The sequence below is a fragment of the Amborella trichopoda genome, chromosome 7, assembly GCF_054954075.1.
Source record: "Amborella trichopoda isolate Santa Cruz 75 chromosome 7, AtrichopodaSantaCruz75HAP2 v2.0, whole genome shotgun sequence".
Taxonomy (NCBI): domain Eukaryota; kingdom Viridiplantae; phylum Streptophyta; class Magnoliopsida; order Amborellales; family Amborellaceae; genus Amborella; species Amborella trichopoda.
This window is the reverse complement of record NC_142342.1, coordinates 20,315,184-20,327,034: the sequence shown is the minus strand read 5'-3', so window position 1 is coordinate 20,327,034 and position 11,851 is coordinate 20,315,184. Positions and strand designations below refer to the sequence as shown.

At 32.0% G+C, this 11,851-nt stretch overlaps 1 protein-coding gene across 1 annotated transcript in view; it reads left to right on the top strand.

Moving 5' to 3' along the window:
- Nucleotides 1-1,923: 1,923 nt before the first annotated feature.
- Nucleotides 1,924-11,851, top strand: part of VPS24.1 (SNF7 family protein) — a 31,838-nt gene continuing 21,910 nt past the window's right edge. The window contains exons 1-3 of the mRNA XM_006851230.4: nt 1,924-2,316; nt 2,464-2,540; nt 3,247-3,349. Coding sequence (XP_006851293.2) covers nt 2,205-2,316; nt 2,464-2,540; nt 3,247-3,349 — 292 coding nt within the window. The 5' untranslated portion in view covers nt 1,924-2,204. The remainder of the gene's footprint in view (nt 2,317-2,463; nt 2,541-3,246; nt 3,350-11,851) is intronic.

The following is an 11,851-nucleotide window of genomic DNA, read 5'->3' as shown; positions in this document are numbered from 1 at the left end:
AGAGTGGGGCTTAACTAGAGCATCAATGGAGATGCGAGGGGAAGTACCTATTATTGGGGGCAAAGCAAGAAAGAACTGAGCAAGTTTTTGAGGGGGTAAATAAACGGTCCGATGTTTACAGGGGAAAAATTGGCAAAAAATAAAATAAAAACCATGGATGTGTCATTCCAGATAATAACGGGTTAGTTTTGGACCATACCATTATAACGGTAAAAAAACCCAATCCGTACGTAAATTTGCCTTAAAAAATGAAAGTACATAATGTAACACACAATTTGTTTTGAAACTTAAAAAATGCTAATTTTAGAAATTTTTAGTGATAACCAAAAATATATATTATAAGTTTATAATTAATAATTATACGTTGATAACCAAATCTTGTTTTTATCTATTAATTTATTTGCATTGTAAATTATTTAATGTATTATTTTTTCTTATAGTTGTAAATAAGACTTTTTAAATTAGATGATGTTATAAGACATTTTACATTTTTTCTTATTTGTATAGTAAAATAATTATGAAATATAAACCAAAAATTTCAATTTCAATATATAGTAAAGCAAATTAATAAATTTTTGATACTTTGATGTGATATTAATTTCACGTTATATGAAAAATATTTTTAATTATACAGACATCCATGCAAGAATACAAAGCCTCAGTGTTTACATATTTTTACAAAGTAGTGACAGTACATAATACATCACTCCTAATTTCTTTTAGAAAATAAATCAAAACTATTTTTTGAGATTTATAGTGATTGTTTGAAAATTATCTGGGACGAAACTTGCCGCCGATTCGACAAATTTTCCGCTCCACCAATCGGACATGGTTTTTAGGGTAGATGATCCAGGTCACCGATCCGTTTTCTTAGACCTTGAAGAAACCTAAAATAACCACTAGGGCAATTGAATTAGATGAGAGCAAATATACTCTGCTCCAGTGGGAGTATAATGTATACTACTCGCTCTGCCAGGAGACTTACTGGAGAGGAATTTTTTGAGTTAAAATTCTTGGAATCACCTAAGAATCACTAGATGGCTATTTTCAAAGAAAAAAAAATTAATATTTTGAATTTTCTAATACTTAGATCTTACCCTCTAAATATTGGATGGCGGCATTATTTTTTTCAAGTGCACTATTCTATGCGAGAGGCTAATTTCCCAAAATTGAAGTCCGAAAAGTCATGGACTTTTATCCCGAGGGAGTAAATGAGCAATATACCCCGTAGGAATCCTTGGGCATTAGATCATGTTCAAATATTTCGCCCATGTTCTAAGCAACGGGCTCGCCTTCCCTTGTGCTGCTGACTAAGCTCTCATGCCATTGAAATGAAGCTTGCATGCTTCCAATTTGCGGCCCCAGAAACACTATTAATTGAGTTTTCCTCGAGGAAGTACATAGACATTATGCTCCCGCGGAGCATTAAACGTTTGGCTGAAAAGAAAAGAATTTCTCTGAAGTTCCCGTCGGCGGTGAGCGCCGTCCGATGCATCCTTACGCGTTAGTATTAAAAGTTTTTGGGTGAGGATTTTATAAGGTTGCCTGCCTATACTGTTGAAGTAAGGCGTGTTTATTAAATTTATTTAGAAATATCGTTTCAGTCTCGAAAACGTTTTGATCTTCAAAATCTCTTTTTTTGTCAGCTATAAAATTTAAAATTTCAAAAATAATATGGATCAAGTAAATTAATAAATACTTAAAAATCTAAAAAATAGACGGTTTAGATACCTTGCTTCCACTATTTTATCTTCGTGTCCAATCATATTAAGGTCGACAGCTTACTGTGGGAATTTTGAAGCGTACCGTATTTCAACAGTATAAACCTTTAGGTTATACTGTATGATTTTTTAAGTGTACCATCTTCAACAGTATAAAATTGCAAAAGTATATAAATGTTTTCCTAAACTTTTTCCCAATTTCATTGCAAACAGGAAACGAATCTCTCTGGTGATGATCTACAGGCGACGACTCTCAATTTCTAAAGCGACGACCCCTCCATCTTTCTCTCCCTGCGGTAACAAGGCGATTCTGATTCAATTAGGTTTCTTGTGAAATGGGGGGCTTCTGCTCTCTCATAGGTCCTTTGCAGAAGGTTTATATGCAACAATATTAGGCTTCTGTTGGGGAAATTCTTGAATCTAGTGTTCAAGGAATTGGAATTGGAGTAGTGGGGTTGTTGTTTGTTGGTTTTAAAAAGGGAAATGGAGAAGGTTAAGAATCTGTTGAAACCGAAACCCAACCCTCAACAGCTTCTCAGGGACTGGCAGCGACGCCTCAGGCAGGAGTGTCGCGGCATCGAGCGCCAAATCAGAGGTAATCTTTTATCGTTCTCTCCATATTGCGATTTATTTTGTTGTTATGAGGTTTTTATTAGGATGGGAAAAAGGTTGTCAATTGTGACTTTCGCGCCGATTATACTATATTGGTTTTCAAATGGATCTCTTCTTCCCTTGTTCCTAGATGTGGAGAGAGAAGAAAAGAATGTTCAGAAAGTAATCCTGGAGGCTGCGAAAAGAAATGATATGGTCTCTGCAAAGGTATGTCTATGATACAAAAATCTGAGTTGGGCTTTCTTTTTACTTCTTGTATTTTAGATCATCATAGGTTTGCCTTTACAATTCCTTTGTTTTTCTTGTTGGTTGTCATTCTTGTTTGTTTTGATTGTGTCTAGCTCTTGCTGTGCATTTTTTGTTCCTTTGATGGCTGGCTTTGACTTGGAAATTGATGTCTGTGTTGGTTTAGTTTAAATTTCTACAATTGAATTAATGTTCTCCCTTAGGATTGAATCCATTTATCTATTGCTTTGGAATCCGTTGATGTTCAGCTCTAATTTTGTACAGTTGAATTTGATTTGTTTTTTTTAGTAATGCTAGTCTGATTCACATGACAAGCCCACCCACTTTATGAGAAGAAAGTAGCGACTCAAGCAGTTGTTTGGTTTTGATGATTTAAGTGGGTTTGATTCATCAATGACTACATTCACAATCGCAATATTATTGAAGGCCTTTTAATTCATTGCACATCAGGTTCTCTAATTGGTCACCATTGGTTTTACTTCTGAGAATTTTCCATTTGCTTTCTGATTTCTTTTATTGTTATGTTGGTTATAGTTAAAACAGAGATTGTTCAATTTACATCTCCTTATCTATATAGCATTTCAAGTTATGAATGTGTAAGGATCCTTGTTTTGATGATTTCTTTGGGACAATCATTCCTGAAATTCTTCCTTTTCATGTATTTTAGGCACTTGCAAAGGAAATTGTTAGATCAAGGAGAGCTGTCAACCGTTTGTACGAAAATAAGGCACAACTGAATTCGATATCAATGCATTTGGGAGAAATTGTTGGTATGATCTGTTTTAATTGCATTACACTAAACTTTCTTCCATATGATCTTGCTTCAAGGCTCTTAAACAATGATTTGATGGTTAAATAAATCGATAGTGTTTGTATATGACTCATAGTTTTAATCAGTTCTTGAAGATAATTCTTTCTTAACTTGTTTTCAGGACATGAAAAACGCTAGATATATGGAGAATCTACATTTATATGTTTGGGACATATTTTAAAGAAATAGTATCAGCAGAGCCTTATCTAAGACTACTTCAAACTTGAATTGAATTGATCTTTATTTAGTGTAAAACATGTTCAAACGAGAATTGAATTGATCTTTATTTAGTGTAAAAAATGTTCATGTCCCATATGTACAAGACTCATATGGGTTTATTGCAGTATGCATCTTTACATGAAACGGCCAAGTGCAAATACCCCTCATCAAATGTGAAACTGAGATGCACAATGAAACACTCCTCAAAACTTGCTCATCCACAAATATGTTTGTTGAGTAAGCATGTGGATTGTTACTGAGTTAATGAGTTGATCTGCAACCTGTTATGATGATGCAACAAATGTCAGAGAAATTACAGCACTGGATAACCTTTCCCTGACTAAGCGACCTAATTGTCAATCTGTTACGATGAAGAAACATAAGGAGGAGAAATGACTTCAGTAACTAACTTCTCTTCAATAGAATGTCAATTTTACTTCCATCAGTTATGTCCTATCATGAAATTCTGGGCCAGATGAAATCAAAATCTCTAAAGTATTATCTCCATGGAGGGGAGGGTGAGACCAGATATGCACTCCAGGATCTAATAGAAGCAAGAGTCTATGCCAAGCCATCTTCTAGAAGTTGAATATGCAGCTCTGTATTTTGCACTTGCTGTGGTTTTGGAGACATCATCTTTTTTCTTACTGCCATGAAACAAGAGAATTCCCTAGAAATAGGCAACACCCTTTCATAGACCTCGCATCTTGACAACCTATGCAGTCTGTGTTAACAGATCCCGTCAGATGAAGATCTAGTGTAGCTCAAAAAACAATCCACACCTGCAGTCATACACAATGACCTAGATGACTTAAAAAACTAATTTACTATTTGAACTGCATGAGAGCTATCAGTTATTTGGATGGTTAGATAAACTAAACCGCTAACAATCATTGTGCAGTTGGCTCTACTATCAAATTACAATCATACGCTCTAACCTTAACATTATGTTCAAACAAAGTATCAACAGACTTATTGCTTGTCATATGTGATCTCAAGGCAAGATCTTTGTGAGTCATTTTGTTAAGATTGAGGACCTGGTATTTTACTCCCATAGAAAATAAGAATGAGGTCTCATTTCCTTCATCTAAAAATGTTGTTACCTGGATGAAATCATCAAAATAAGAAAAATTGTTGTTGACCTGAATGGCACTTAAAAAGAGAGGAGTCAATAACACCCAACTTAAACCTCCTTGGTCTGGCGACCAGCTCATGACAACTGGCCTGCTTAATATCCTTTTAAAAATTTTCATGTAGAATTCTATTAAATAAAACATGTTTAACATCAATATGTGATAAACACCAAGACACTGTAATATGATAGTACTTGCATACTTGTAAACTTAAGCCCGTGGCACTTTCCGTCCTACCTTGGTCCGTCACTATTCATAAGGGAGGCTAGTTTTGGTTATCCTGCTTATTCCCAAAAGGTTGTTGAAACCTGCTTTTCCTCTATTTCCGAGAAGAAGTGACTTCTTTGATATGACTGGCCACTTAAGATAACACTTTTTCAGGATTTCTCGTAAAGGTAAGCATAGCTATTGCTTTTAACACATGTTTAACAACATACACCATTTTATGAAATTTAGGGCCTTTGTGAAGAGAAAGCCATTCCAAAAATGGGGAAAAAGAAAAAGAAAAAATTCTCAACCTCAGTTTTAGTGTTTTACAACAAATTTTCAGTCATGTGCCCTAAATTCATTAACATTATTCAAATTCTCATCCAAGTTTGCTAGTGTACTTAGCCATACGGGCCATATCATGGACCATAGATTTTGACGATGCACAATTTTCACCCCAAAACTTTAAAAACATCCCATGCCAAGGTTCTTAGCATGAATGATTGAGAAAACATGGAATGCAAGCATGGTATTGAAATGGTACTCTACTGCCACTATGGAATTACTATGCACAATATGCTCCAAGTGTCTAATGTACACCCCCAGAATAGGAAAATATTAGAAATGATATATGCTCTGAAGCATTGAGTACATTATTCACTAGTGGATGCATTGGATTCAATGTCAAACTAGTGCCACATGACATGAAATATGGATTATGTAATATGGAGTATTGAGATTATCGATCGTTATCAATCATTCTCCATCTATTTCTCTATACGTGCTCCCCTCCTTGTGTAATAGCGCCCTCTAAAGCCCTAAACTTTTCCTCAAATAATGTGATTACCCTAAATTAAATAAAATAAAATAATAATAACAAAATAAAATTGTAATAATAATAATTATTATTATTATTATAATAATAGTAATAATAATAATGGTAATAATAATAACAATCATGGATTATGTAATATGGAGTATTGAGATTATCAATCATTATCAATCATTCTCCATTTATTTCTCTATATGTGCTCCCCTCCTTGTGTAATTGCTCTGTCTAAAGCCTTAAACTTTTCCTCATATAATGTGATGACCCTAAATTAAAAAAAAAATAAAAAAATAATAATAATAACAAAATAAAATTGTAATAATAATAATTATTATTATTAGTATAATAATAATAGTAATAATAATAATGGTAATAATAATAACAAAATAAATAAATAACAAATAAATAAATAACAAATAAATAAAAATAAAAATAATTATACGAATAAATAATTTTAAATGATGGTCCATGGTGTTAAAAATACGCCATGGGACTGTCTTTTTTTATTTAGCACGATTTTGAATCAAACAAAATTACTAAAACAACACAAGAGTGAGGTGTCCATCATTACACACTCATTAGTATGAAATGGCACAAAGTGGCATTAGGTGGCCATAAAGAATGAGAGGTGGCCCATAAAGAGTGATGAGGTGGCACAAAAGGGATGAAGTGGTTCATATTAAAAAAAGAAATAATGACACATGGAGGACATGTGTCAAAAATGGATTAACTTTCCCCACTGATAAATAACTTCCATTGGCCCTTAAGTAACCCCCATAATTGGTTTTCTCTCTCTTCTCTCAAATGTGAGCTTCTTCTCTTTCTATATAAGTTTTCTATCTCTCTTTTATTTGAATCATTCTCTCTCCCTCATCATATATTTCTCCTATGATATTAATGATGTTCTCATAATTCTATTATGATAAGTTATCATTCTTATGTATTATTATTACCTCATAATAATGTTATGATTTTAAGGATATTGCCATTCTCATATAATATTATAATCTCATAAAATATTATGATAATATTATGTTCTCTTTCTCTCTCTCTTATTTCAATCATTTTCTCTCTCTCCCTCATCATATTCTCATAATGGTACTCATAATTTTCTCATTCTCTCTCCCTCATCATACTCTCTTGATGATATTATGACTAATAATATTCTCATTATTATATTCTCATGATAATATTAAATAACTATTTTACAGGAAAACAAAGCCATTTGTGCTCAACACTTACAATAACTAAAATTCATACTGATAGATAGAAATAATACTGATAGACAGAAATAATATTGATAGACAGAAATACTAATTTTTAAATAACTGTTTTACAGGAAAATGAGATCACTTACGCATAAAACTTATAACATAAAAATGATGGACGAAATATCATAATTTTATTAAAAGTGGACTATTTTTCAGGGGAATGAGGTCACTTACCTTTACAAGTCACGAGATGGGTATATAGCTACTGCTGTCAGAGTACAACCGAGATTACTAGCGTTCAGCTAAAGATATAGGACAAGGGACCAAATGAGTTTATATGGGAAGAGTGAGTAATAAAAAAATATGTTCATATAAGAGAGAGAAATATTATTATCATTATGAGAAAATAATACTTTATGAAAATATTAATTATATAAACAATATTATTTTTATAAGAATACTATCATTATTCTTTTGAGAATAATGAGACTATCATTAAAATCATGATATCCTCATGAGACTATGATAATGAGAAATTGAGAATATTATTAATCATCATTTTATCATGAGAATTTTATTAATCATAATATCATTATGAAAATATGAGAATGAAAATATTATTAAAATCATAATATTATCATGAGAGTATGATAATGAGAACATTATTAAAAGCATAATATCATCATGAGGGTATAATAATGAGAACATTATTAAAAGCATAATATCATCATGAGAGTATAATAATGAGATTATTATTAATCATAATATCATCAAGAGATGATGAGGGAGAGCGAAAATAATTGAAATGAGAGAATGAGACAATTATGAGTATCAGTATGAGAATATGATGAGGGAGAGAGAGAAAATGATTGAAAAAGAGAGAGAAAGAAAACGTAATATTATCATAATATTTCATGAGATAATAATATGATTATAAGAATGGGAATATCCTTAAAATCATAACATTAAATAATAACATATAAGAATGATAATATTATCATAATAGAATTATGAGAACATCATTAATATCATATGAGAAAGCTATGATGAGGGAGAGAGAGAATTATGATTGTTAATAATTATGAGAGAGTTAGTAATAAAAATGAATAAGAGAGAGAGGGGACCTACGTAGAGAGATAGTTGACAAATTTTTTTTTTTGATGAGCGTGATGATTAGCTCATGAGGGGAGGGGACCTTTTTAAAGTGAGGGAGAATATTTCTCCTTGTGACACATGTTCAACTATGTGTCCTACCTTTTGTTTAGTTGTCACTTGTATATGTGACACATCACCACCCTCAAGACACCTCACTATTATATAATGACACCTCATTAATCATTATCTCCTCATAATGACAACTCATGATTCATTATCTCCTCATAGTGATACCTCATTATTCATTATCTTCTCATAATGATAACTCATTTGGTATTTGAATTATTTTAACTTATTAAAATAAATGTGAAAAAGATGGCATTATGTGGTCCCATAGTACCTTCATATTGTAATAGACTATCACTCAAACTATTATTTTAAATAGGTGTTTTGTATTATTTATTTATTATTATTGTTATTATTATTTTAGTCCAAAATTTTAGGGTCATCACTTTCTCCCCTCGTTAAAGAAATTTAGTCCTCTAAATTTTTGTACCTGATTGTATAACTAGACAATCTTTGATCTTGTGCCCCATGTTCCCACATTTGAAGCAGGCTCCGGTTTCCCAATAACAGGGTGTTAACCCATGCTTCTTCCCACATTTCCTACAAGGTTCTGGCGGACTTTGAAATGATGCTGGCCTTGGCTTTTTGTTTGCCATAGCTGATTATTTTTCTTGTTGCCAATTAGATTGTGTGGGTCTAACTTGACTTCTCTGGTTTTTCCTCTTTTAGAATTCTTCGCAGTCTTTTTCAACAATTTGGGCTTGATCCACTAATTCGATATAAGTTCTTAGTTTTAGTGCGGATATTCTTCCTCTGATGGCTAGTCTGAGGCCTCTTTCGAATTTCTTTACTTTTCTTACCTCATTGTTGACCATATGTGGAGCAAACTTGGCCAATTCAGTAAACTTGGCCAATTCAGTAAACTTGGCCTCATACTGTGCTACCGTCCTATTTCCTTGGACTAATTCTAGAAATTCCATTTTTTTTTATCTCGAATAAAATCTGGGAAGCACTTTTCATTGAATATATCTCGAAATGCTTCCCAAGTCAATGGTTTGTTTTCTAGGACCAGCACTCTTTTCATCATCTGCCACCAATGTTCTGCTTCACCTTCCAACATAAAGAAGGTGACATTTTTATCCTCAGGACATTCCATTACTTCGAATATTTTCTCCAATGGCATAATCCATCCTTCGGCGTCTAGTGGATCTGCAACACCCTTAAAGGAAGGTGGGTTTAATGTCTTAAATTGTTCGATATTACACCCACTATTTCCCGTAACTGACTGCCTAGGTGGATTATTATTCTCCATTTGATGTTGCATAAGGGCAACCATATTTTCCAAGGCTCTATGAATTCCTTCCATGCTCGCTTCAGTCATACTAGATCTTGACATTGTAATTGTCTGTTCATACAATAAGTATGACTTAGAGTATATTCCTACTCAGATTTCTTTGGAATCCTAAACTTATTGCTCTGATACCAAAATTGTCACACCCCAAGTCTACTAATATTCCTAAGGTGTGACAGACTTTTCTTATACTATATATAGAACAAATTCAGAAATTTTTGCTATATAGTGCACCAAAACTGATATTTCTTTTAAATTGATATATTGTACAAAGCCTATTCACACTTATATTCACATGAAGGTGTATGTATATATAATCTTGCTAGAACAAAAATTACAAAGGTGAGTTTAACATGACTACAAACTTCTTCAAAGCTTTTCCTGCTATTCCTACTGAATAATAAGGCTGCAATTACTCTGAAAAGAGTTCACAATAGTTTGATGAGTTTGGCTACTCGGTGAATGACCATCATAACCCCTAAAAAAATCATGATTGGAAAATATAATATTTTCTAAAAGAATGCATATTGCAAAAATATGAGGAAGAACATACATGAATAACAATTTCAAATTCAGGAATACACAATTTAAGATCATCCCAAAAATTTGAATGCATATTGAAATACTATGCACAATTCAAAAGATTTTACAAATTACCCTACTGGCGTCCCAAGTAGGTCATTTATGTACCCCACCAGCGTCCTGTTGGTCCACTTAATCCCTACCGACGTTCCAGATAGGTCTACTTATCTCACCGGTGTACCGGATGAGTCCACTTATTCCCTACTGACGTACCAAATAGGTCCACTTATACCTCACCGGTGTACCGGATGAGTCCATTTAATCCCTTTCGGCATACCGGATAGGTCCACTTATACCTCACCGGTGTATCGGATGAGTTCACTCTGGATAGGTCCACTTGTATACTTAAAATATCTCCGAAACTCTTTAAACATCAAGAAACAATAATATCATATATTCAAAATATCATTGGAATCTTTAACATGAATTCACTTGGAGCAATTTATAGCAATCACTATCAGTCAAACATTTGAGTAATAGTTTCAGAAAGACAGCAATTTTGAGAGTCATTTTTGAAATATAACATGATAAACAATTTCTTTAGTAGAACTTTTAGCGAAATCCAGAGTTAAATACTGAATTTTTAACTATCTAATATCTTTAACAATAATGGAAATATTACAAATTTATGGAAATACAAATAATCATTTTATAGGAATATGTAAAACTTAAAGCGTCTAAGATTCACAAATGGAAATGTTACAATTTAATTAAATACAGAAATACAAATTTTAAATAACTATTTTACAGGAAAACAAAGCCATTTGCACTCAACACTTACAATATCTAAAATTCATACTGATAGACAGAAATAATACTGGTAGTCAGAAATACCAATTTTTATATAACTGTTTTATAGGAAAATGAGATCACTTACTCATAAAACTTATAATATAAAAGTGATGGATGGAATATCACAATTTTATTAAAAGTGGACTATTTTTCAGGGGAACGAGGTCACTTACTTTTATAAGTCACGAGATGGGTATATAGCTACTGCTGTCAGAGTACGATCGAGATTACTGGTGTTCAGCTAAAGATATAGGACAAGGGACCAAATGAGTTTATATGAGAAGAATGAGAAATAAAAAAATATGTTCTTATTGGAGAGAAATATTATTATCATTATGAGAAAATAATACTTCATAAAAATATTAATATATAAACAATATTATTTTTATAAAAATACTATCATTTTGAGAATAATGAAGACTATCATTAAAATCATGACATCATCATGGGAATATGTTAATGAGAATATTATTAATCATCATTTTATCATGAGAGTTTTATTAATCATAATATCATTATGAAAATATGTTAATGACAATAGTATTAAAATCATAATATTATCATGAGAGTATGATAATGAGAACATTATTAAAAGCATAATATCATCATGAGAGTATAATAATGAGATTATTATTAATCATAATATCATCAAGAGATGATGAGGGAGAGAAAATAATTGAAATGAGAGAGAATGAGAAAATTATGACTATCATTATGAGAATATGATGAGGGAGAGAGAGAAAATGATTGAAAAAGAGAGAGAAAGAGAACATAATATTATCATAATATTTTATGAGATAATAATAATATGACGATGAGAATGAGAATATTCTTAAAATCATAACATTAAATAATAATACATAAGAATGATAATATTATCATAATAGAAATATGAGAACATCGTTATTATCATATGAGAACGATATGATGAGGTAGAGAGAATAATGATTGTTAATAATTATGAGAGAGTTAGTAA